At 38.8% G+C, this 23,033-nt stretch overlaps 2 protein-coding genes across 2 annotated transcripts; one reads left to right on the top strand and one right to left on the bottom strand.

Annotated features, from left to right (window-relative positions):
* Positions 1-230: 230 nt before the first annotated feature.
* On the bottom strand, positions 231-14,024 carry LOC113022396 (sodium- and chloride-dependent GABA transporter 2-like). The gene is made up of 14 exons (XM_026167763.1): positions 13,328-14,024; positions 8,170-8,304; positions 7,946-8,086; positions 7,655-7,742; positions 5,681-5,813; positions 3,999-4,133; positions 3,801-3,904; positions 3,187-3,311; positions 2,857-2,969; positions 2,634-2,771; positions 2,317-2,419; positions 1,907-2,007; positions 1,643-1,813; positions 231-1,301 (listed from the first exon to the last, which is right to left on the bottom strand). The coding sequence occupies exons 1-14, from the start codon at positions 13,500-13,502 to the stop codon at positions 1,206-1,208; spliced, it is 1,758 nt and encodes a 585-aa protein (XP_026023548.1). The 5' UTR covers positions 13,503-14,024; the 3' UTR covers positions 231-1,205.
* A 5,658-nt stretch (positions 14,025-19,682) lies between these two features.
* Positions 19,683-22,795, top strand: ppil1 (peptidylprolyl isomerase (cyclophilin)-like 1). The gene is made up of 4 exons (XM_026167762.1): positions 19,683-20,009; positions 20,228-20,382; positions 22,132-22,200; positions 22,521-22,795. The coding sequence occupies exons 1-4, from the start codon at positions 19,954-19,956 to the stop codon at positions 22,739-22,741; spliced, it is 501 nt and encodes a 166-aa protein (XP_026023547.1). The 5' UTR covers positions 19,683-19,953; the 3' UTR covers positions 22,742-22,795.
* Positions 22,796-23,033: the final 238 nt, after the last annotated feature.

Here is a 23,033-nt window from a genome sequence, read left to right as displayed (position 1 = left end):
ACTGCTCGTTTTCTGTTAATCCACATCACATTTCACATTGTGTTTCGGTCTGCATTCAAGTCCTTTTTCACAACATATACAGTCTGCCTCAGCCAGACTGTGACAGATACAAAGTCACTGTACAGGCTATATACGCTGTGAATGGGTTTAACAAGAATGGCAGGTGGTCGTTTTTTGTAGTAATTTTTTTTCCATGCAAAATAAAAGCAAAGAAGCAAAATTACCCCCAAAATTATTTTATTATACAAATTTAAAGTCACATGTTGAATAAAAACCCTTAATCAGTACAAAAATACTTTAGAAAAAAGGAAAACTCTGAATTAAAGCGTTAAAAAAAATTGTGTTACAGATTCAAGCAAGTCCTAATACCTTTGTGGAGGATATACATATTTGGTGTATTATATTTAATAAAAATACATGAATTAGACCCTGAATAAATGTTAGCCACAGAAATTTACCTGTCATGCTGTCATGGTGCACATAGTCAGTGACCCAAACCCATTATGTTTATAGCTGTTCTAGAGTTCTTAATAGAAATGTAAATCCATGCGTAAATATAGAAGTAAAATAAAAAAGCTCTTAATACTACTTTAATCCAAGAAAATACTTACCCCTAAAAAATAACAAAGTAAAACTAGCTTATAAGATATTGTAGAATTATTGTATAAATTCAAGCAGGAAGCATCATTACACCTATGACAACTGTAAAAGAGGTACTGTATATTCATTTAAATTTATATGTAGTAAAAAAAATGCTATTTTTTCCTCCCAGTGAAAAACACAAATGAGAATTTGGAATGCTGATAATATGATGATAATCTTTATGGATAAAAGTACTGCACCACCTACATATTACACTTACAGAAAAGCCATGCCATGTAGCTCCTAGGACACAGCTTTTGTGCTGATGTTAATGCCAGAGGAACTTTGTCGTTCTGTACCACTTTGTCCTTTTAGCTTAGAGTTGAATATAGCAATGATGGCAGTGAATTTCAACACAATTTAATAAAAAAAAAAAAACAAGCTTATTTTAGATCTTTGATCTGTCAAGCTGGTCTTTTTGTGTTAAAACAATTTGCTGTACTAAAAATGACCCACCATATAAAACCATGCAGTAAACAAGCTACTCTACATATTTTTGAAATAAAAAAAATTAAAGTTGCTCTTAAAGTTTGGATTTTTTAAAAATATGGTCATTTGCTCCATTATCGTGGACATGCAGTGAAGCTCGCCCTTTCTTTTGCTGTCACCTCTGCCATCACTGGAAGATCATCTGCTGGGCGGGAGCTGGTCTTAAGACGCTGGAAAAAGGCATTAAGATTGTCAATGAATATCACCAGGGGCATAATTTCCAGGGGGGTTAAGGGGGTTATTACCCTCCAATAATCAGACCCGACCAATATAACCTCTCCAATACAATTATGAATGACCTTTCATAGATAGGCTGTTGATTTTCTTTACTCATTTCAGGTATTACCAGCAAAATAGTTGCATGTTTAATCATCTGGGAATTTACCCAGATTTATTTATTTATTTATTTAGAGAGAGATCTTGACCCCTCCAATGTTCAGAACAAAGTTACGCCGATGAACATCACAGTTAGTTATTCAAATACAAAGCTGCCACTAGTAACATCACTGACCTGCCAGAGACTCCCTCTACCTTTGGCCAGTTTGTAGATCATAGTGACTGGGATCATAGAAAGAGACGACATGGCGAGGAACCAGCCAATCCAGTAAGCCCACCAAGGATACACGTAGGTGTTGTTGAATTTCAGTGGTGTGTAACTTATCAGCAAAAACACAAGGGTTCCCTTTAAAGGAAATCATCGTCAATAATAATCAGTGAAAGATGGAAATTATACAATATCGATAAACTATTTAGTCAGACTGCTTCAGATGCTTACACTGCAAATAAGAGGAGTGGCATACAGCCAGCAGTACTTGATTAGTGACAGAGGTTTGTAACCAATCATGTCCTCAATGTTGTCACAGAAGCGTTGAGCACCTAGGACAGAAGTATTTATTTAATTATTGTAAACAAAAAAGAAGCTAGGGCTATTTTTACCTGGGTTAGCATGCTCACAGTTGCTGCTAATTTCCAATTTGCAGCAACTATAAGCGCAACAATGCGTACTCTTTCCTGCACAAGGAGCTTGCTGTTGCTGCCTCCTCCACTTACATGTCTTTCCATGTCTGCACATTGAAGGGTGTGAACCTCCGTTTCTCTTTGGTTTCCATATATATATATATATATATATATATATATATATATATATATATATAAACAATTGTACCACTGACATTTATAACATACCATAGATCCATCCAATAATCACTGACTGGAAAATTGCCATCAGAAGAAGAGTGGGCCCACTGCATACATAGTGATCAAAGATCTGCAGAATGTATGCGCCAGCCTAAAATGAAAGCAGCGAATACAGTGGATTTGATTTATTTAAAAAAAAGTATTACTGCAAACAACTCAAAATCCTGTTGATTTAATGGAAACAAAAACACATTTTAGGAGTGTACCTACTGTGTATTTTGTGTCATTTGACCATGCTGGAAAAAAATTTTACACAGTAAACTGATTACATTTGACCAACAATAAATGTGCTTCTGACAGCTCACCTCTGACACTAATAACAGACCAAACATATAGCAGAGCGCACAGATCAGCATCAGATAAAGCTCTCTGCGGTATCCTTTTCGTATCTGGGCTGGGTACACATCTGTTAACGAGGTCATGATGCTCTCGAGACCTGCAAACTGGAGAGTAACACAAAGACAGGTTAGTGTCAAGATAAGTTAAGCAAGAGATTTTTTACAAGACATAGGAAAGACTGAAGCTGACCTGGCCATCTATTCCCAGTAAGATGATCATGGTGAAAAAGCACACAGACCAGACCTGAGGCCATGGCAGCAGGGTCACAGCTTGTGGGTAAACTATGAAGACAAGTCCTGGACCTACAGAGTGAAACCAAGAACAAGTAAATCATGTCAGAGTGCCACAGTGTCTTCGGTTTACGGAGAAATGTTTAATGCATTTTAACATTTAGAAGGTTCCAGGCTTAATAATTGTCATGAGGAAAAAGATTATTTTTCAATTAACAATCCGTAACTTTAGAGAAAAAAAAAAACACATGCCAGTCTGAAATCTAACCAAGCAGGTGTGCAGCCTCACCTGATTCAGCAACTGTAGCAATGTCCACACCCTGTTTTTGTGACATGTAGCCCAAAACTGAGAAGATCGCAAAGCCTGATACGAAGCTGGTCCCACTGTTCAACAAGCAAAGATAGAAGGAGTCTCTGCAAATCAGAAACAAAGCTTCCTGTCTTTATTTGTGAATCGGTAACGTACAACAAGGACTGACACTGTGATAACAAGAAATTACTAAAACCTCCAAAAATGTCTCTCTCTGTGTGTGTGTCTTCTGTTCTTTGCCTATCCTGATGCACACTTATGTTTGGGGTTTTTGTGTGTGTGTGTTTGGGGTGTGTGTCATATTTATGGAAGTTGTGCTGATGTGAATTTAATTCTTCTTCATGCTGTATCTCACATTTTGTGTTGTTCCTGCATTATCACAACAGTGTTGGTCAGTGCTATTAAATTCTTTTGTTTGGGTGCAGGTTAAAGTTACATTGACTCATAGTAAGGGTTCGACACTTGTAATGAAAAAATTTAATTAAGATTTTGAATCTTTTACACAAGTCTTATTAACTGATAATTCTTTAGCATTAGGAATTAGCAGCTATAGTGATTTAAACCATCAAATTAGATCTTCATCAGGTAGTCACCTATAACAGTTATTGTTGTACTTGTTGTAGCTTCCAAGTGTAGTCAGGCATCCCAAACATATGGCATAAGAATAAAATATTTGTGTTCCAGCATCCATCCAGACCTGTAAACCAACAGAAGATTATTTTTCCAAAAATGCTGCTACTAAATGCTGTTATCGTGGCACAAAAATCAAAAGAAAATAGACTAAATAATACCTGTGGGTCAGCAAGCCGTGCCGGATTCGGATACAAGTAGTATTTGATCCCATGGAAAGCTCCGGGAAGGGTTATTCCTCTGACAAACAGCACAGCTAATGTGATGAAGGGGAATGTGGCTGTGAAATATGTAGCCTGTAAAAAAATAAAACGGGCAATACAAAAAGTACACCATAACTAACAATAGAGGGCATGGTAACATTTGCAAGGGGATATGTTGTGACAATGCTGTGATTTTGGCTGTGCAAACCTTTTTAAAAAATTTTCACCAATCCATCAATGTTACTTAATAAGACTATCTTTATTTATTGTTTTTACAATCTTGAATTTTCTAACTGTATCACTTCAGGAAAAAAGGCACCAGTGGATTAATTCAATTAACTCCAGTGATTTAGGAAGAAAATAAGTTACTACACGCTACAGTAGGTAATTATATGGCAGAGACAGCTGGGATCTATTGCACACGTCTCTCCCACAGAGAGATTTCCCAGTCAGCACTTCCAATTCACTTTCTCACAAATCACAAGCCTCACATGAGTCATGCCTATCCACTGAACGAGGCACACGAGAGTCTTCGCGTGTTTCATAACGTTTCGTCAAACTGTTGCTTTCTATATGAAATTAAACTCGCAACCGTATTTGACATTAGCTTGCTCGTGGCTGCTTTAAGTTTATATTTGAAAGATTCAAATTGTTCAGTTACTTTTTTTTATCGGTCTAGACAAAACAAACCTTTGGGTTATATAGACTGAATATGTTACATCACAACGTGTTTTTTTTCCCATGTATACGGGAGTTATTTTTTGTTTTTGTAGTTTATGTGAAAAAGGGGCCTGCTTTTTTCTTTACAAAGTAGTTTAACCAAACTTTTTTTTTTTAAGTATCTCAGATAAGAGATAATCCTTTATTAGTCCCATACGTGGGAAATTTGTTGATATCTTAACATCTAAATTTAACCAAACTAGAATTGTGCCTTGGGTGGCTTCAGTGCGGCTGCTTCCTATTTTAACTAATCACCAGTAATTTCTTTAATACTGAGTCCAACAATCTGATTGCATGTGGCTGCAGGTCTGACACAACCACAACTGCATGACAACACTGTTATGTGTTGTGGTCTGCTTTGAAAGCTAAGCACACGTAACACTGAACTATTGGCTTGGCAGCAGCCCAAAAAAAAAAAAAAACTGTGGCTGTCTGGGAGTTCTGGTCTGTTATTTTCCATGCCACACCTTAGTCACTCAGCCATTCTCAGTGAGGAAAAGTTGTTGTGGGTGATTTTAGAACAGGAGGGAAAGTGTTTCAGATTATTTATGACCCCTTCATCATCAAGTAACCACTGATTATAACGTTTTGTGAACTAGACATCCTGTACCATGTCTGTCATTGAATTTAAGTGCCAAACATTATCTTCTTTGTTAAGCATGCGGTGTGTGCTAAGTGGAACAAAAGTCTCCTAAAAGGGTTTTTAGTACTCAGCTGTAAAAGGCTGATGGGGGTTTTTCATCACCCTGCCGTGTAGGCTGGTCGGTGGGGGTGGGCTAGTAGGCGGGTGGGCGGGCATTGTGGTCACCCAAGTTTCTGAATGCAATAACTCAATAATAAAGCTAAGTAGGAGCTTCAAATTGATAATAGTGGTGTATCTACTACAAATCTCGGACACACATTTGTCATTTTAGTGTTACCTTTCCTGTGGATTTAACTCCCTTCCAGACACAAAAGTAGCAGATGACCCAGGCTAGAAGAAGGCACAGAGAAAGTTCCCACTGAATGTTTCCCAAGGCCTCTATGCCAGTGGATATGTTCAACACCCGACGCCTGAAAGATGACGCAGTGTTAGTTAGATGAATGGCCTTTTAAAGCAGTATGTGTTGTTGTGTAAAACTTCATCTTTGGACTGTAGTTACTAGTTAAGATTTTAATTTTTTTTTACCATTACTGTCATTACCTACACATATGTGTGAGTTTGGAGAGGGCTACAAAAATGGGCAACATGTGAGCATTGCGTGAGTTTGCATGTTGAAAATCCAATACCCAGGAACATTTATATCAGAAAAAATATTATTAGTTACATATTTGATTGACAAGTCACTGGGGCCAACATGAAAGACCTGATGAAGTTGAAGCTCATTAAACTATTCAGAATGATATATGCTTGAATGTGCAATTAAAATCACTTCACACCTTTAGTACACAGGTGTTTTCAATTATTCTGGTTGATTGATCCCATCTCAGTGCTGAGGGGGAGCTATGCTGACAGATGCTACAGCATATGCTGTTACACGTGAACTGTCTTGCTCAGGAAATATGAGTCTCTCAGATAAGGCAGAAGATCTGAATAAAACTTCATAATAGTGCAGATTAGGTAATTTCTTTGTTTTCACGTTGTGTTTGAAGGTGTTTTCAGTTAGGAGCAATCAGACATCTGTGTGGCGCTAAGGGGACTCACCAAACTACTAGGGGTGCAACAATACACAAAATTCTCGGTTCGGTTCAGTTCGATACTTTGGTGTCACGGTTCTATATTTTTTCGATACAAAAAAAATGTTCATTCTTTTTTAATTTGTCATTTATTAAAATTATAAATATATATTTTAACTCAAAAGTACAGTTTTTAAATTTAATGTTGCTGAAACAACAAAGTAATAAAAAAAATAATCTATCTGATAGAGAAATCACTCATCTTTGGAAAAGAGAGTTTATTATAGAGAAATGGCTCTTTCCAAAATAAAAGCTATACTATACGCTTCTTCTGGGCTATATTCTCAGCAGCATATTAAACATATCAGGTCCCCATAAGGAGAATCATGTGCTAACGGCTGTCTAAATGACTCTGGTAAAGTTTGTAGCATGCTTGTTGTTTTGTCTGCTTCCACTTGTCTTTGCACTAGAATGATGTCGGCGTAAATGTGCAGTCATATTCATTGTGTTCCCACTAGTGCTGTCAGCGTTAATCTGAAATGACGTTAACGCCACAACACAGCAAATCTCCGTTAACGAGCTACCACGGATCGCCCCGTGCGTGGGGCTGGACGGTGTCAACACGTTAACGAGCTAACTGCGCTAACGCACTAGTTCCCACCAATGTAATTGAGCACTGCGTGGCACATCAAACATACTGTTTTACTTTTGTCCATGACGCGCTTACCTTCAGGGTCATACTTCACATGAAGAACAAAACAGTTCCAAAAGCCAGATCTGAATGAGGGTGGGGGAGGTTCAATTTGCCATGTTGCAAGGAGCTTAGCTTCTGTCTTGCTAGCTTGTGCTGCGCTCAGTGGATCTGCGCTGGACAGTGCAGCCTAGGCGGAGTAGTCGAACGCAGATCCACTGAGCGCTCAACACAGACAGCATCGTCAGAAGAAAAGTTGATAAAATAAATTAAAAATGTTGTATTGTTCGATACATATGCATACCGAACCGAAAGCAATTATTGAACGGTTCAATATCGATACGAGTATCGTTGCACCCTTACAAACTACATGATAAAACTGGCAAATTTATCATAGCACATGCAAAGAAACACACGAAAGCGGTGTGGAAAAACAAAGATCTGATGTGGCTGTGGCATCGACATGCAGAGCTTTTATCTTTAGTATAGTATACCTATAGCTGAGCTTTCAAATGAAGTTTTATTAAAAAAACTCATGATAACTCACTGCCAAAATTCTACAACAGAAGATGATGAATTTACAGGTAAAGTCCAGTTGAGGGTGGCATTGTAGTTGTTTATTACCACACAACGATCTGAAATAGATTAAAACACAGTTAAAGATGACAAATCTTCAAAGGCTTGAATTTTATTTATGTCAGTTAAATTGCTTAAGCGAGATGTCACATTTAGAAACACAATGAAGTGACATTAACATTATCCATACTATTTTTAAGGCCACTGATTTTTTGGTGTATGCAAAGGCAGATAAAAGTATAATAGCAACATATGTATTTACTTGTATTCCATGTGTTATTACAGGTGGCCCATGGCAACTCTCCAGAGAAGGAAGAAAATAAGTAGAGAAAAGCCCAGGCTAAAATCACAATATAGCTGATGCCTCCGTAGAAAATGATCATTTGGCTTGCATATCCCATGCCTGGAAACAACAACTGTTAGCATTGCATTCTCTTACTTCTTCTTCATTGATCTGCTTCACCACAATTCCAGTGGTTAGCTCACCTTCAAACAAGGGGCAGACCTTCCTCCAGCACATGATTCCTCCCTGACTAGTGTACTGGCCCAGTGCCGTCTCCAGCACAAATAGAGGTATGCCACAAGTGAGAAGGAATAGGACGTAAGGGATGAAGAATGCGCCTGCAGGTGACAACAAACTACATTAGCACATGACTGGTATACTATATTGCAAAAATATCCATGTTCATCTTTCAAGACAACAAGTACTTACTTGGGCAATGCTAGGATATACTTTTGAATCATGAGAGAAAAATGCAGCTACAGAAACATGTCATATCTGTTATTTTCCATGCCACACCTTAGTCACTCAGCCATTCTCAGTGAGGAAAAGTTGTTGTGGGTGATTTTAGAACAGGAGGGAAAGTGTTTCAGATTATTTATGACCCCTTCATCATCAAGTAACCACTGATTATAACGTTTTGTGAACTAGACATCCTGTACCATGTCTGTCATTGAATTTAAGTGCCAAACATTATCTTCTTTGTTAAGCATGCGGTGTGTGCTAAGTGGAACAAAAGTCTCCTAAAAGGGTTTTTAGTACTCAGCTGTAAAAGGCTGATGGGGGTTTTTCATCACCCTGCCGTGTAGGCTGGTCGGTGGGGGTGGGGGTGGGCTAGTAGGCGGGTGGGCGGGCATTGTGGTCACCCAAGTTTCTGAATGCATGAGAGAAAAATGCAGCTACAGAAACATGTCATATCTGTAGTTAGTAGACTATAAAGGTATTATGAGTGAACTGAAAAGAACTGGGCCCATGAGGGAACCTTGGGGTACACCACAAATGGTTTGTTTTTTGTTAATGGAAGTAGACTTTTCTGATTGGCTAGAATGGATGTCTCACTTGTATCCGCAGTGACACACAGTTACACACAGTTAGTTCAGTTCAGTTCAGTTCAGTTCATTTTTATTTCAAACATTTCAAACATGTGCCTTCACAATCATTACAAAATATCATTCCATTATTTGTTTGACTGGACCAGCTCTTTATCCTCTCAAGGATACTTGAGGGTGCATGGGAGTTTGCCCAACCAGTCTACATGTGTTTTGTGGACTTGGAGAAGGCATTCGACTGTGTCCCTCGGGGTGTCCTGTGGGAGGTGTTGCGGGAGTATGGGGTGTCTGGCCCATTGCTACGGGCCATTCGATCCCTATACAACAGTTGCAAGAGCTTGGTTCGCATTGCCGGCAATAAGTCGGACTCGTTCCCTGTGGGTGATGGGCTCTGCCAGGGCTGCCCTTTGTCTCCGGTGCTGTTCATAATTTTTATGGACAGGATTTCTAGGCGCAGCCAAGTGGCGGAGGGCTTTCGCTTTGGTGGCCTCAGAATCTCATCTCTGATTTTTGCAGATGATGTGGTTCTGTTGGCTTCATCGGGTGAGGGCCTCCAGCTCGCACTGGAACGGTTCGCAGCCGAGTGTGAAGCAGCGGGAATGAGGATCAGCACCTCCAAATCTGAGGCCATGGTTCTCAGCCGGAAAAGGGTGGAGTGCCCACTCCGGGTCGGGGATGAGTTCCTGCCCCAAGTGGAGGAGTTCAAGTATCTCGGGGTCTTGTTCGCGAGTGATGGGAGAAGGGAGCCGGAGATCGACAGACGGATTGGGGCTGCAGCTGCAGTAATGCGGACGCTGCACCGGTCCGTCGTGGTGAAGAGGGAGCTGAGTGTAAAAGCGAAGCTCTCAATTTACCGGTAGATCTACGTCCCTACCCTCACCTATGGCCACGAGCTGTGGGTAGTGACCGAAAGAACGAGATCGCGGATACAAGCGGCAGAAATGAGCTTCCTCCGAAGGGTGGCTGGCCTCTCCCTTAGAGATAGGGTGAGAAGTTCGGCCATCCGGGAGGGGCTCAGAGTAGAGCAGCTGCTGCTCCACATCGAAAAGAGCCAGCTGAGGTGGTTCGAGCATCTGACAAGGATGCCCCCTGGGCGCCTCCTGGGTGAGGTGTTCCAGGTATGTCCCACCGGGAGGAGGCCCCGGGGCAGACCCAGGACATGCTTGAGAGATTATATCTCTCGGCTGGCCTGGGAACGCCTTGGTATTCCCCCGGATAAGCTGGAGGAGGTGGCTGGGGAGAGGGAGGTCTGAGCCTCTTTGCTTAGGCTGCTGCCCCCGCGACCCGGCCTCGGATAAAGCGGATGAAGATGGATGGATGGATGGATTATTTGTTTGAAAAGGAGTAGGCTGAAGTATTTACTTATTTGTCCCTACCCCCTCAAGTTTTACCTCTCATTCATTTAAATTTTTTTTGTCTTAAATTAAACAAACAACATATGAAACATATGAAACATATGAAGTAAAGCAAAACAAAACATACATAAATCAACAAAAGAAATTAGCAAGCCCCACCACAGTATAGTTTCTTTCATATGAAAAATACAGAATGTGTATATTTGCAGATACACAAGTTATGGAAAAACAAACAAACCAAAACAAAAAAACAAAAAAAGAACCGCAACACCATTACCAGCAAAAGTTACCGTCCTGGGTTAACCCCGTTTTCTTCATTCTTATACCTATTTAAAATTAGGTTTTTATATTTTACTTTAAACTGTTTTATGTTTTTACTGTCTTTTATTTCTTCTGTTAGACTGTTCCATAATTTAACTCCTGCAATTGAGATTGACATAGTTCTTAAAGTTGTTCTAGCACTTTGTATTTTTAAATTCCATTTCCCTCTTAAGTTATACCCACCTTCTCTTTCTATGAACAATTTACAGATTTCTTTGGGAAGCAATTTATTTCTTACTTTATACATTATTAGCGCTGTTTTAAGCTTCACCAAGTCTTGGAATTTAATAGCTTGCATTTTGACAAAGAGTGCATTTGTATGGTCCCTGTACCCTACATTATTTATTAATCTAATGGCCCTTTTCTGTATTATAGTTATTGTTTGTGTGTTACTTTTGTATGTGTTTCCCCAGACCTCTACACAGTAGCTCATATATGGCAGTAGTAAAGCACAGTATAAAATGTGCAGTGCTTTCTGATCCAACATATGCTTTGCTTTCCCCAGGACGGCAATGCCCCGTGCCAATTTCCCCCGAACATAAGTAATGTGTGGCTTCCAACAGAGCTTGTGGTCAATGATCACCCCAAGAAATTTTATTTCATTTACTCTTTCTAAATATACATTGTCAACACATATTTCTACTTCGATGTTTTTCTTTTGGTTTCCAAACAACATAAATTTGGTTTTATCTAGATTCAATGATAATTTATTTATATCAAACCACTTCTTTAATATCGTTAATTCCTGTGTGATCATCCCCAAAACCTGTGGCAATTCCACACCACACAGTTACACACAAGTGAATATTACTGTAACTATCTCTGAGTGAATTTTCACACAGAGGACACAGTTGAAGGCAATTTGTCTGAATATAAATATATTTTATAGTCTATGTACTTTAGGAAAGGTTCAAAGCCTAAGGTGTAAAATACGGTGGTGCAGCGGCCCAGCTTTAAGCCGGACCTGCTGCCCTTTGCTTCATGTCTTCCCTTTCTCTCTCCTCATTTTGTTATCTATCTTAATTGTTTTATTTAGTAAAGTCCAAAAGGCCCCAAAAACAATCTTTTTAAAAAAAAGAAATTTGCATCTAGTTCATTAAAACACCTAGAGGACCTATCTTGAGATATCTTTTTGCAATGCACTTTTAATGAGATGACTATAAATTATAAGTTTTTGTCTGCACAATCTGACGTCATTTTGTGTTGATTTTATGCAAAGTATTTAAATTTCCAATCTTCTTACATTGAACAATGTTACAGTAAACAATATGACTAAATCAGTAGGGGTGCTTAACTTAACTATCAAAAGCTATACCCAGCCACTTACAGTGTCCTGTCCATGACACATCAAGATAAAGGAACTATTCATGTGGATTAGGAACACTGACAAACGACTGAAGCCAGCAGAATGTAAAAAATTATACACGGTTACAGAATCTGCTGCAGCATCAGTCTTTACATTATTATTTCTGAGATTCAGATTTTTTATAACTGCAGGGAGATGTTTATAAGTACAACAGTAGAAACCAGGTCAGGTTTCAGGATGATGCTGTTATAGTATGTAATAGTGTGTGGTCTAAAATAGGATGATTTAGAAAAAGACAGACACCTTTGAGATATCTCTGTTAGCTGATAGCTTAGATACACTCATATTTACATAATTCAATTGTTCAGCTATTTTTTATGAGGTAAGCTAATAAAGCCACAAGTATTTTTTATTGCTGTTGCCAAGCAGGATGCAGGATGATTCTTTCTGGTGCAGTTCACTTTCTTCCATTGTCAAATAAGTGTTACCTTGAACGACTATGTGTGATTCTTCTGTGACATAGGGCTTTTCTCAGTAAGAAAAAAAAAAGGATGGGAAATAAGAACCCTGAATTTATCACTTGTTATGGGGACACTTAATCAAATTGGAACAACGGCTGATAATGTCTATGAGCAGATTGTCAATTTCTCAAGGATAAAAGCTAGAACATTTAAATAATATCATCATTTTGCTATGGCTGAAAATAGTCGTTAGGCCTGAAGTTTATTTGTTTGAAATGCCTCTGACATATCTGTCCTCATTTAAGGTCAAAGAAGGGGCAAATCACCAACTTTCAAATGAACATTTCCATCCCTAAGAGGTAAGTCAATAATATTTCATCTGTCTTTTGTTCGTTTGATTTCATTCGTTCATTTTTGGAACGTTATCATCAAAATCTGCCACATGAAATGTTTACGATGTCCAGTTTGTTTCCAGTTTAGCACCATCACAGCTAGATATTTTTCATTCAAGTGGAGCAATGCTGAACTTAAAGGGCTTCAGCAAAGAATCTGATTGTGATTTTTGGCATGGACACAGACTGTTATTTTTATAGCCTTTTGTAACCTGTCAAATCCTTAATCAACAGGCAGACAGAGACACAGATGGATAGCAGATACACTTCACATTGGACAGTTTTAATCATTTGCAGCTTTTAACAAAACTTTGAATGAACGTATTTGGCAGTGAAAATAAATATCTAATTAAAGCCCATAATTGTGCTTTGGTGAATAATAAAAACATATCTTCTTAATTCCTTAAGAAAAAAACCCCACTATGATCAACCATAATACTACACTTTTATTAATTAAGAATAATGAATAGAAATACTTACCTCCACCATTCTTGTAGCAAAGATATGGAAATCTCCACACATTGCCTAGTCCAATAATAGCACCGGCCACAGACAGGATGAACTCCTTTTTGCTGCCCCACTTGCCACGCTCTTCAACAGTTTTTGAAGTGCTCTTTGTGGGGAGATGAAACAGCCTGCACAGAGAGTCTGCCATACTGCTGAGCAAGTGGTCTAATGGTAGTACTGGCAAAGACTCTTTAGTGTCTGGATTGACTGGCTGGGGACTGTCTTATGTAGATTTGTATTGGGTTACCTAATGCTTATCTAATTGATGACCTGCACGGCCACAAGGGGGACCTCTAGATTTATACCCAAAAGTAATTTCCCAGCATATAGCCGACAAACAGGAGAGAGAAGCACGTGTGACTAATCTCCTTTTGAGCATGGTATTGAAGGCTTAGAAAGCAGGGTTCACTGTCTCAAACCACCTATAAATGACTAACAACTACAGTAATAGTGATAGTTTAACCAAGTTAAAAACAGAGATTAGCCTCCTCTCAGTCTTCTTGCATTCATGTATATTGTTATACATTATTACAGTTTTGTGTAATAAAACAAGGATCATGCAGGGAATTTCCAATACTTAATACTGAAGCCCCCAAGAGAGTCTTTGCCAGGAGGCCAAGAATTTCTAAAGCCTCATTAGATGCCGTTTTCTGTGTGCTGTGCTGTGTACATTTCGTTCCATCAGCTAAATGCCTAAGCACCATGTTGTCTTCTTAATAATGAAGACTTATAGATATTTTGTTTATTTTTAGAGGGAAATTTGGGACTCTTCTACTGTGAAGCTATACTGTAGTGTACACACTGCAGCATGCGGTTTAGCATTGTCTTAAAGAAATATGCAAGGCCTACTTCAAAAAAGATCGTTGAGGGGAGCATAAGTTGCTCTAAATAATGTATAGACCTTTCAGCTCTGTGCCTTTCCAGATGTGCAGTTTGTAATTAAGTAATTAGCATCTTATTTCCTGTGCAAGCAGTAAAGACACACTCACTTTTTCACAGGGCTACATAAAGTCTGGTGAAAACTTTATTTTCACGTGACCATATGTGACAAAAGCTTCCTTGCAAGTGGGTAGAAGCAACCTTAGTGGGATTCAGCTTCACACTGGTCAGTAAGCATGTCATGTAAAATATATATTTTTAAAGCAGGCCTCAGGTTTTGCCCACTAAATGACCCACAATGCCCTTTAAGATGACATTTCTATAGTCTTAGTGTAGTCTTTCTTATCTGAATCTGGAGAGAGTTGCTTTAGCCTCATCTGGATAGATGAGCTGACATAGAAACAGAAATATGTCCAGTAAGAAAATTAACTTCAAAACTAGGTAGCAGAGCATCTTTACACAGTCATTCAGAGTTGTTCTCAGGGTTCTCCTGGCTGCCTGAAACATTTCTGCTCATTCTTGATAAAGTGAACCTTGAGCTCACATTATTTATAAACACTCTAAACATCACTCTCACATCAGAATATGTGCCCATAATTATGTGCTAGAAAAGTTTCCAGTGCACAGTTGAATCCAAATGGTACACAGGCGTGTAGAAAGTTGTGAGGAACACAAGTTCTTGTTCTATGTAGAGAAATCAATCTTTAGTAAGGATTTGTAGAAGTAATATTTCACTTGGGGATAAATTTTCTTTCTACATGTGAGTGTCTGTATAAGCTCACTCACTCAGGTAGGTTGGTGAACTTTAATGGTGTAGCTGTTATTCCTCACAGTGTGTTTGTGCTCAGGATGCACAGCACTTTTTGCATTTGGCTCTATTTTGATGATGTCCTTTTGCAGTTTCTGCAACAGGTAGCAGACCTGGTGCAATAAACTTTAGTGATGTGGTATCTTTAACAGGACTGGTTTTCTCAATTTCAGATTAATTGATGGATATGTATTCTATTGTGATAATAAAGTTAAACTCAACCATTTGTCACCATATCTGCAGGAGTTGATTTTGATGAGGTTAATGTTAAAAGGTTCCTGTTCTTCTTACTGTGACACATGCTGAGCAAACACAACAAAAATAAAAAACTTTTTATTTACTTTTAACTTTTTGGATAAACTAAATTGTCTATGTTTAGGAAACGAAATATATGACTTTGATTTTTCAGCTGTTAATGTTTTCTATTTCATGTATCACTTTATATCTATGTTTTCTTCTACTTCCCTCCTAACTTGTCCTAGTATTATGTTGCCTCCAAGTATCTAGTAACTAAATTACTCGTATTCATTTCCATCATTTCTTCTCATCAAGGACTATTTATGAGCATCTCACTATTTCAAAGTCACAGCAGGGGGCACCTCAGGATCTTTGATACCTCTCTCTGAGTGGAGACTGATACTTTCCTCCTTCGCTGCCAGTGTTGGCTCTTCAGCTTTCCCACAAGTGCTTTGCTCCTTTTGGCAAATTCTCTTTGATTAAGCAGTGAAACAAGTATTCAGAAAATAAAATTAAGTTTTGATACCACAAAGTTAAAATATTCCTTTACAAATAAAAATCCTGCATGCATAATTTAAATTCAGTTCAATTCAATTGTATTTATATAGCGCTAAATGAAAACAACAGTCACCTCAAGGTGACTGTTGTATCGATTTGATGCGTAGTTAATGCTTAGTTAACAAAAAGAACAATTAGAACTCTTAATATTAACAATATCAAATAGAAATCAAAAACATAGTATGTATCATATGAAAAACAAGTACAGTGTGGTGCAAAAGTCTTGAGCTGCTCGTCATCTCTTTATGTTTTGCTAGGGCATTGGTAATAGGTGTAGCAGTTAATTAAAACATGCGAACATGTGAGGCAAAAACAGGGTTTGAGCTTGAAAATCAATATTTTCAGCTTTATTCTTCAACACGGTCTGAATTCTCTTAGGCAGACCTTCTTATAATTTCTTTAAGTAGTCTTTAGGAATAGTTCTCCAGGCTTCTTGAAAGACATTCAAAGCTCTTCTTTGAATGTTGGCTGCCTTTTGTTCTGTTATCTGTCAACATGATCCCACGCTGCTTCAATATTGTTGAAGTCCAGGCTCTGGGGTGGTCAACTGCCAGATGGAGACGTGTGATTCGTCACTCCAGAGACCACATCTCCACTGCTCTAGAGTGCAGAGACATTCCCTCTTGTCCCACTTTGTTATAATACCACTAACAGCTGATTGTAGAATATTTAGTAATGAGGAAATTTCACGACTGGACTTGTTGAATTTTGCTTTCTACCAGAAAATCTTGAAAGAGAATGTCTATCAATTCATCCCCTGAAGCTCAAGTGCAGTTTGGCTATGCAAGCCCACATGTGAATGCCTTAAAAAAATGAATATTTTAGAGTGTCTTAGTCAAATTCTTTACTTAAATCAGGGTGAGATGCATCGTCTGGACCTTAAACGGGACTGTTCATGCTCAAAAGGAGAAGAGTGGGTCAATATTCCTTCGCAGTCATGTAAAAGCTTGATTGGAGTTCTTGCTGCCAAACCTTTAAAAAAAATCTTTTCTGTACATATTTGTGAACATATCTGTTCACAAATATGATATGTTCACAAATATGATATGTTCACATATCTGGGTCGATTCCAAAAGTTAATCTTTCTGATTAATTGAAACTCAGGTAAAATTTTTAATACAAATTGGTCCATAACTTTTTTCAGCAATCCTTTGTAACTAACAAACCAAGAAACAAGCAAGCAGACAAAGTGAACCAATCACATGACTACTTCAGTGGAGGTAATAAGTTTGAGAGATAATAGATATTTGTGACCACTGACGAAAACTGGCAAAACTTGAAGGAGCCAATAGCATTAACACTGAAGGATGTTGTGGGTCCAAAGATGTCCAGTTGTGAGAACTGTTTCTTTGGAGAGACTTTAAAGATGGGAAGGAGAAGACACACAGGGAACAATGGCCAGACATGAGAAGCAAACACAAGATGCACTGAGAGTATTTTTAAGTAAAGTGGGCCAGTTGACTGGAGGAAGTAAAGCAGTGGAGCTTACTCCTTTATAAGGGTTTCACTCACTCCAAGGTGATGTTTGACAGTGTGCACAGGCCTTGACTTGGTCAGTAAAGGCCTTTTACTACTGAAAAAAAGCTATGTGAAGGGTGTACTGAAGTGCCAGGATAACACCCTATAATATACTTGACATATTCATACCAGCAATAATTGTTTCTGAACTGGAGATAAATGTTTTCCTGTATTGGATATCGGTACATTGATAATAAGTTTACCTCTTTCCATCAGTCCCACATTAGATACCACTTTCCTTTGCCCCATTTTCTTTACTTCCCTCAAGTCAGTATATCCTACCTGTCACCATTTACTTCTGGAGAGGTTTTATAGCTCTGGCGACCTCTAAAGCAGGAGACACAGGTAAAGGGAATATCTTTGAATGACACTGTTGTAGAGCGGTTAGATATGTAAACCAGACTGGACATGTTCTCTGATTCACAAGAAGCACATCGAGATAAAGGGTAAGTCACATGGAAAGCAAAGCTAGCTACACTAGAGAGCCTGAACGATACTCCAATTGACAAAAGATCTGATGGAGAGCGAGTAAAAGAGTTCATCCTTAAATAGTCCAAGTGAGTGAACAGTGAGTTACAATCAGATGTGCCAGCCAGGGAACCAGGGGAAACCTGCAGGTAGTGACACCTCTAGGGAACACAGGAAATTAATGAGAGATAGAGGAGGCAGAGAGAGAGAGAGCCATGGAAGGGGGGAAACAGATGGAAAAGATGGGCAAGCAGATACCATGACAACTTCTCTCACAGCCACATTCGAAGTATTTGAACTCTTGCTCTTTAGCACTGCTTTTATGGTGCCAGTAAATACCAGTCATCACAGAGAGGCTTGGGTAGAAGAACTGGGCAGTCCAGTATCAAATGAACGGTGGGAAGAAGGCCAATGAAGCTTGTTTGAAACCCAACCACAATTCATGAATTATGGTGCTATGTTGACATTTCTCTGTGCAAGTAGTAACTTTTCTCCCTTTGTTTGTGTTCGTGACCTTCCTGCTGGAGCAGGCAGCCTAACTTTTATGATTATTTTGTATTTTCTCCTGTTGAGGAGCAGTTTTAGACAGGGTCAACAAGGGGTGCTAGAATCACCCAGTGACCATCATCAACAAGCCTGGGATGAATGGGAGAGTAAACTCAAAGCTGGTTAAGGAAGACCTTCAATTCAAATCCTGCTTTGACATCATGAACCAGAACATGTATTACAATGCTTTTAAGAATACTTCCAGAAATAAAAATGCACCGAAGGACATAAGATGTTGATTCAGAGGCAGAGATTTCTTCAGAAAAGAGGCAGGACAGACTGTCCACACGTCTGTCCATGTGTCTGTCCTCTCACCTCCATAAAGCTTAAAAAGCTTAAACGGGAGAGATGATGGGATCAAATCTGAGTTTAAAAGACAACATTTTATTAAAGTGAAACAAGTGATAACTACAAATGCAGAGTAATGTCAGTATAATTTTTGGACAATGATGTAATTTGGTAATTTTTATCTATCAAGACATTTAAGTTAAATTAATATGACATATACGACAAATAAAATCTTTTCAGCTTCAACCGAAGTCATTAAACAAAAATCTGGGATTCATATGTAAGCAGCTTATGCTGTAGCTGAACAGTGTAGACTTGCTGTAGGCATGCTGTGCTAGACAGACGTGACGTCTGTCTAGCACCTGCAGCTCACTTCTCATGTTGCCACTATATTTTCCAGCTGCTTATTTAGCATTAGGAGCTGTAAGCTGCAAACTAGGAGAGTGGGTCCAGCAGATTCCAGGCGCAACATCAGAGGTCTCTGTCCAGTTAAGATACTACGTAGCAATACACACACACACACACACACACACACACACACACACACACACACACACACACACACACACACACACACATAACCACACATACCCTCTCCCCCAGTTTTTAAATGATGTCTTTGCTCTTTTCCTTTTTCAGGCTCGGTTGGATCAGCACCCCCTGAGGCTGGCTCTGCGTCTCTTCTTACAATCTTACCAGGGATCCTTCAGTTGCATAAGATACATGTGTTACTGCACCTTGGAAGCACTTTATTAGTAATGACATAAACTACTGCTGCTATTATTACTACTACAGGGGATGATAATGATATGAATTTCTTTTGTTAAATGTATTTACTATATCATACATATTTAGAAATCTCTTTAACTACATTATCAAGACAAAATGTATTTCCAGATAACCAAACTTTAAGACAGGGTCCTTTTTCTTTCTTACAAAGTAAAGCGTAAATGACAGTGAAATGTGGTTTGTAATGTAGTTTTTCAGTTTATTCTTAGTAACAACACTGTTAAAAAGTCGTCTGTTAATCTGAACTTCTGAGAAGCTGATGCTGGTAAAGAATGCTAAACGTAAGCAACACAATAAAAAAAAGGGGTGGTATCATTTAGTTCGTCCAGCAGATGGCAGCCTTTCTCTAACATTCAAAGGAAATGCTCGGCAAACCACAGAAGAAGAAACTCCTTTTGAAATGTGTTGAATGAATTCACTGGGCTAAGAAATTCCTGGCTACTTATTAGAACTTAAGTTTAACGAAACATTTTTTCACAACTGTTGTAGCTTACGGTTTGAGGTGATAATGTCGGGGATTCCTCCGGACACATGGCAGCCTCCCACAGTGGCTTTGGAGACGACGTAAGTCCCCAATGAAACACTGGATGCTAACTCAGCTAGCTTTGAGGAACCTGAAGTGTTGGTGTCTGTTGCGTTAATAAATTTTGCATATTTTATTTTTTCACAATCTTTTTAACAAACCCCATGAAGCATAGCACGTTTCCGCTAAAAACTAGTTTAAGAGACAGCCTTTGTTATTCAGAGCCGCTAAAGACATGCTAACTGGCCGTGCGTTGCAGGATGGGGACTGTTGTGGTGGAGCTGTACTGGAACCATGCACCAAAGACCTGCAAGAACTTCGCAGAGCTGTCCAGAAGAGGCTACTACAACAACACCAAGTTTCACCGGATCATCAAAGACTTCATGGTGCAGGGAGGAGATCCCACAGGAACAGGTGGGTTCGTCACAGATAAGTGTTTGAATACCACTGTCCACATGTTAGGGTAACAGGTTCATGATTTGAGTAGGCTAAATGCTACTTAAGGGTGTCTAGATTACTAAACATGTCAGTCACTTTAACATGAAGCTAAGTAAATGTAGATGTCTTTCGTATTGTTCCAATTTACAATGTGTTGTGTTTTTTTCCCCTCCCCTAATACACTGACATGACTGTTTTATGACTGTGCACAAAGCAAACTCCATAAATGAAGTTTTGGTGTTGATGCTGCCCAATATTACATTCCCGCTCATTTGGCTGTAAACCAGCCAGGTTCCAAAATTCTTATATGGAATCATGAGGGCTGTTGAAGCAGCATATTAATGCTCGTAGTTTTATAATCAGTCAGAACTCTTAATATAGATCCAGTGTTCAGGTGATTAACATGACTTTTAACCAGATGCTTTGTTTGTTAATACAGAACTTCATTAAACGGTGTGTTTGCATATGCAAATAATATTTACAGATGCTTATAATACTGTATATTTTACAGTTGTTCTTTTTCTTTGCCATCAAAAGCATGTCTGTATTTTTCCAAGAAAAATATGTAATTTTCTTAATATTGAATCCTCTTTTATACATACTAATCAGCCACTTTATTAGGCACACCTTGCTAATACTTGGTTGGAGCCCCTTTTGCCTAAAGAACTGCCTTAATTCTTCATGGCACACGTTGAACAAGATGTTGGAAACATTCAGCTTTGTCCGCTGGACATCTACTATTGAAGCTCAACTTTCATCAATGATGCTGTATTTCAGGGGTCTCAAACTTGAATGAGCTGTGGGCCACTGCAGGCACGGTCATCTCATGTGAGGGCCACTTTAGTGTTGAAGTAGTACAAAAAAACAAACAAACAAGAAAAACCCACAAGTATTTCTGAAACTATAGTGTGTGTGGGGGGGGGGTTTGTTTTGTTAATTTCAAATATTGTATAACAAGGTGCTGTATTTGAGCACAGTGATCTCGTTGTAATGTAAATCAAGCCAATTTCAGGCTATCTGAGTTTTGTGATAAGGTGCATTATCCTACTGGAAGCAGCCATCAGAATATGGGTAACACTGTGGCTATAAAGCGATGGGCATGGTCAGCAATAATAGTCAGGCAGGCTTTGACTGCTGAAAGATGTTCACCTGGTACTAAGGGGCCCAACATGTGCCAACAAAATATCTCCCACACCATTAACACCAGCTGTGTGAATTGTAGCCTCAGTTTCATGTTTTTAACTAACAGGAGTGGCACGCAGTGTGATCTGCTGTATCCCGTCTGCTTCACGCTTCAATACGCTGTGTTCTGCATACCTTGGTTGTTGTTATTTGAATTACTGTTGGCTTCATATCACTTAAAGAGGTCTGTCCGTTCTTATCTGACCTCTGGCATCAACGAGGCATTTTTGCCCAGAGAATTTTCTCTTTTACAGACTGTAAACCCTGGAGATGGTTGCGTGATCAGCAATTTTGAAGTACTCCTGCTAAGTTCAAAGTCACTTAAATCACCTTTCTTCTGCATTCTGATGCTCAGTTTAAACTTTATTGTCGTCTTGAACACGTCTACAGTTACTGCTATGTGATTAGGTTTTTAGATTAATGAGTAGTTATATGTATACCTAATAAAGTGGCCCTGTCACTACTGTCTGATTAATTTCACATGTTCATGGTCTTCAGAAAACTCATCCAATGCGCCACTTGTAATGTTTGTTTTCCAAACAGGTCGAGGTGGTGCCTCCATTTTTGGCAAACAGTTTGAGGATGAACTACGCCCAGAACTAAAATTCACAGGTAATGCACGTAGAAGAAGCTTTTATAGGCTTATAAAGACAGGCTCTGGAGCAAATCCTTCAAATCATTTGTGTGTGTCAGTACTGATGTCTTAATCTGGTATTTGTATGCACATGTTCACATATGGACGCTTTATTTTTAGATTCAAATCTTCAGTAGAGTTCATGTATACCAATAACTTGTAAAGGTTTCTGGTGTTTTTGAAACATTTCTTTAGTTCACAGCTGAATAAACTGAGTCCAGTGATCCCGATAAATACCTGTGTGATAACTGATAGTGAGGACATTTATAATTTCTCATTATGTCTCTGTGCCTGTTAGGTGCTGGTATTCTAGCGATGGCCAACGCGGGGCCGGACACCAATGGCAGTCAGTTCTTCCTCACCCTCGCACCCACTCAGTGGTTAGATGGAAAGCACAGTATTTTTGGAAGAGTGTGTCAGGGAATGGGAGTGCTGAACCGGATTGGGATGGTGGAGACGAACAGCCAAGATCGTCCAGCTGATGATATCAAAATTCTCAGAGCAAATGTATCCAGTTAAATGAAACTTTTGTTTGTTTGGTTGCTTTTTTTAAATAAATATCTTTTTAATGTAAGTAAAATGTGTTTTCTTCAGCTGTGCAAATAACCTGTAGACAATATTAATCCACCAAACTATTAGACATTCCTACTTAGTTATCACTATCAAAACAAATTCCGTTTTAAAGCCAAATTGATTATTACAATGTGTATTGGTTATAAGTTTTAACTCCGCAAGGAACAAGAATAAAACCACGAGAGCAATTAAATGACGAGCAGCATCAATCAAATATTGATTACTGCATATCTGTAAA

This window comes from Astatotilapia calliptera, chromosome 5, assembly GCF_900246225.1.
Source record: "Astatotilapia calliptera chromosome 5, fAstCal1.2, whole genome shotgun sequence".
Classification (NCBI taxonomy): Eukaryota; Metazoa; Chordata; class Actinopteri; order Cichliformes; family Cichlidae; genus Astatotilapia; species Astatotilapia calliptera.
The sequence above is the reverse complement of the archived record's forward strand: the minus strand, read 5'-3'. Positions and strand labels throughout refer to the sequence as shown.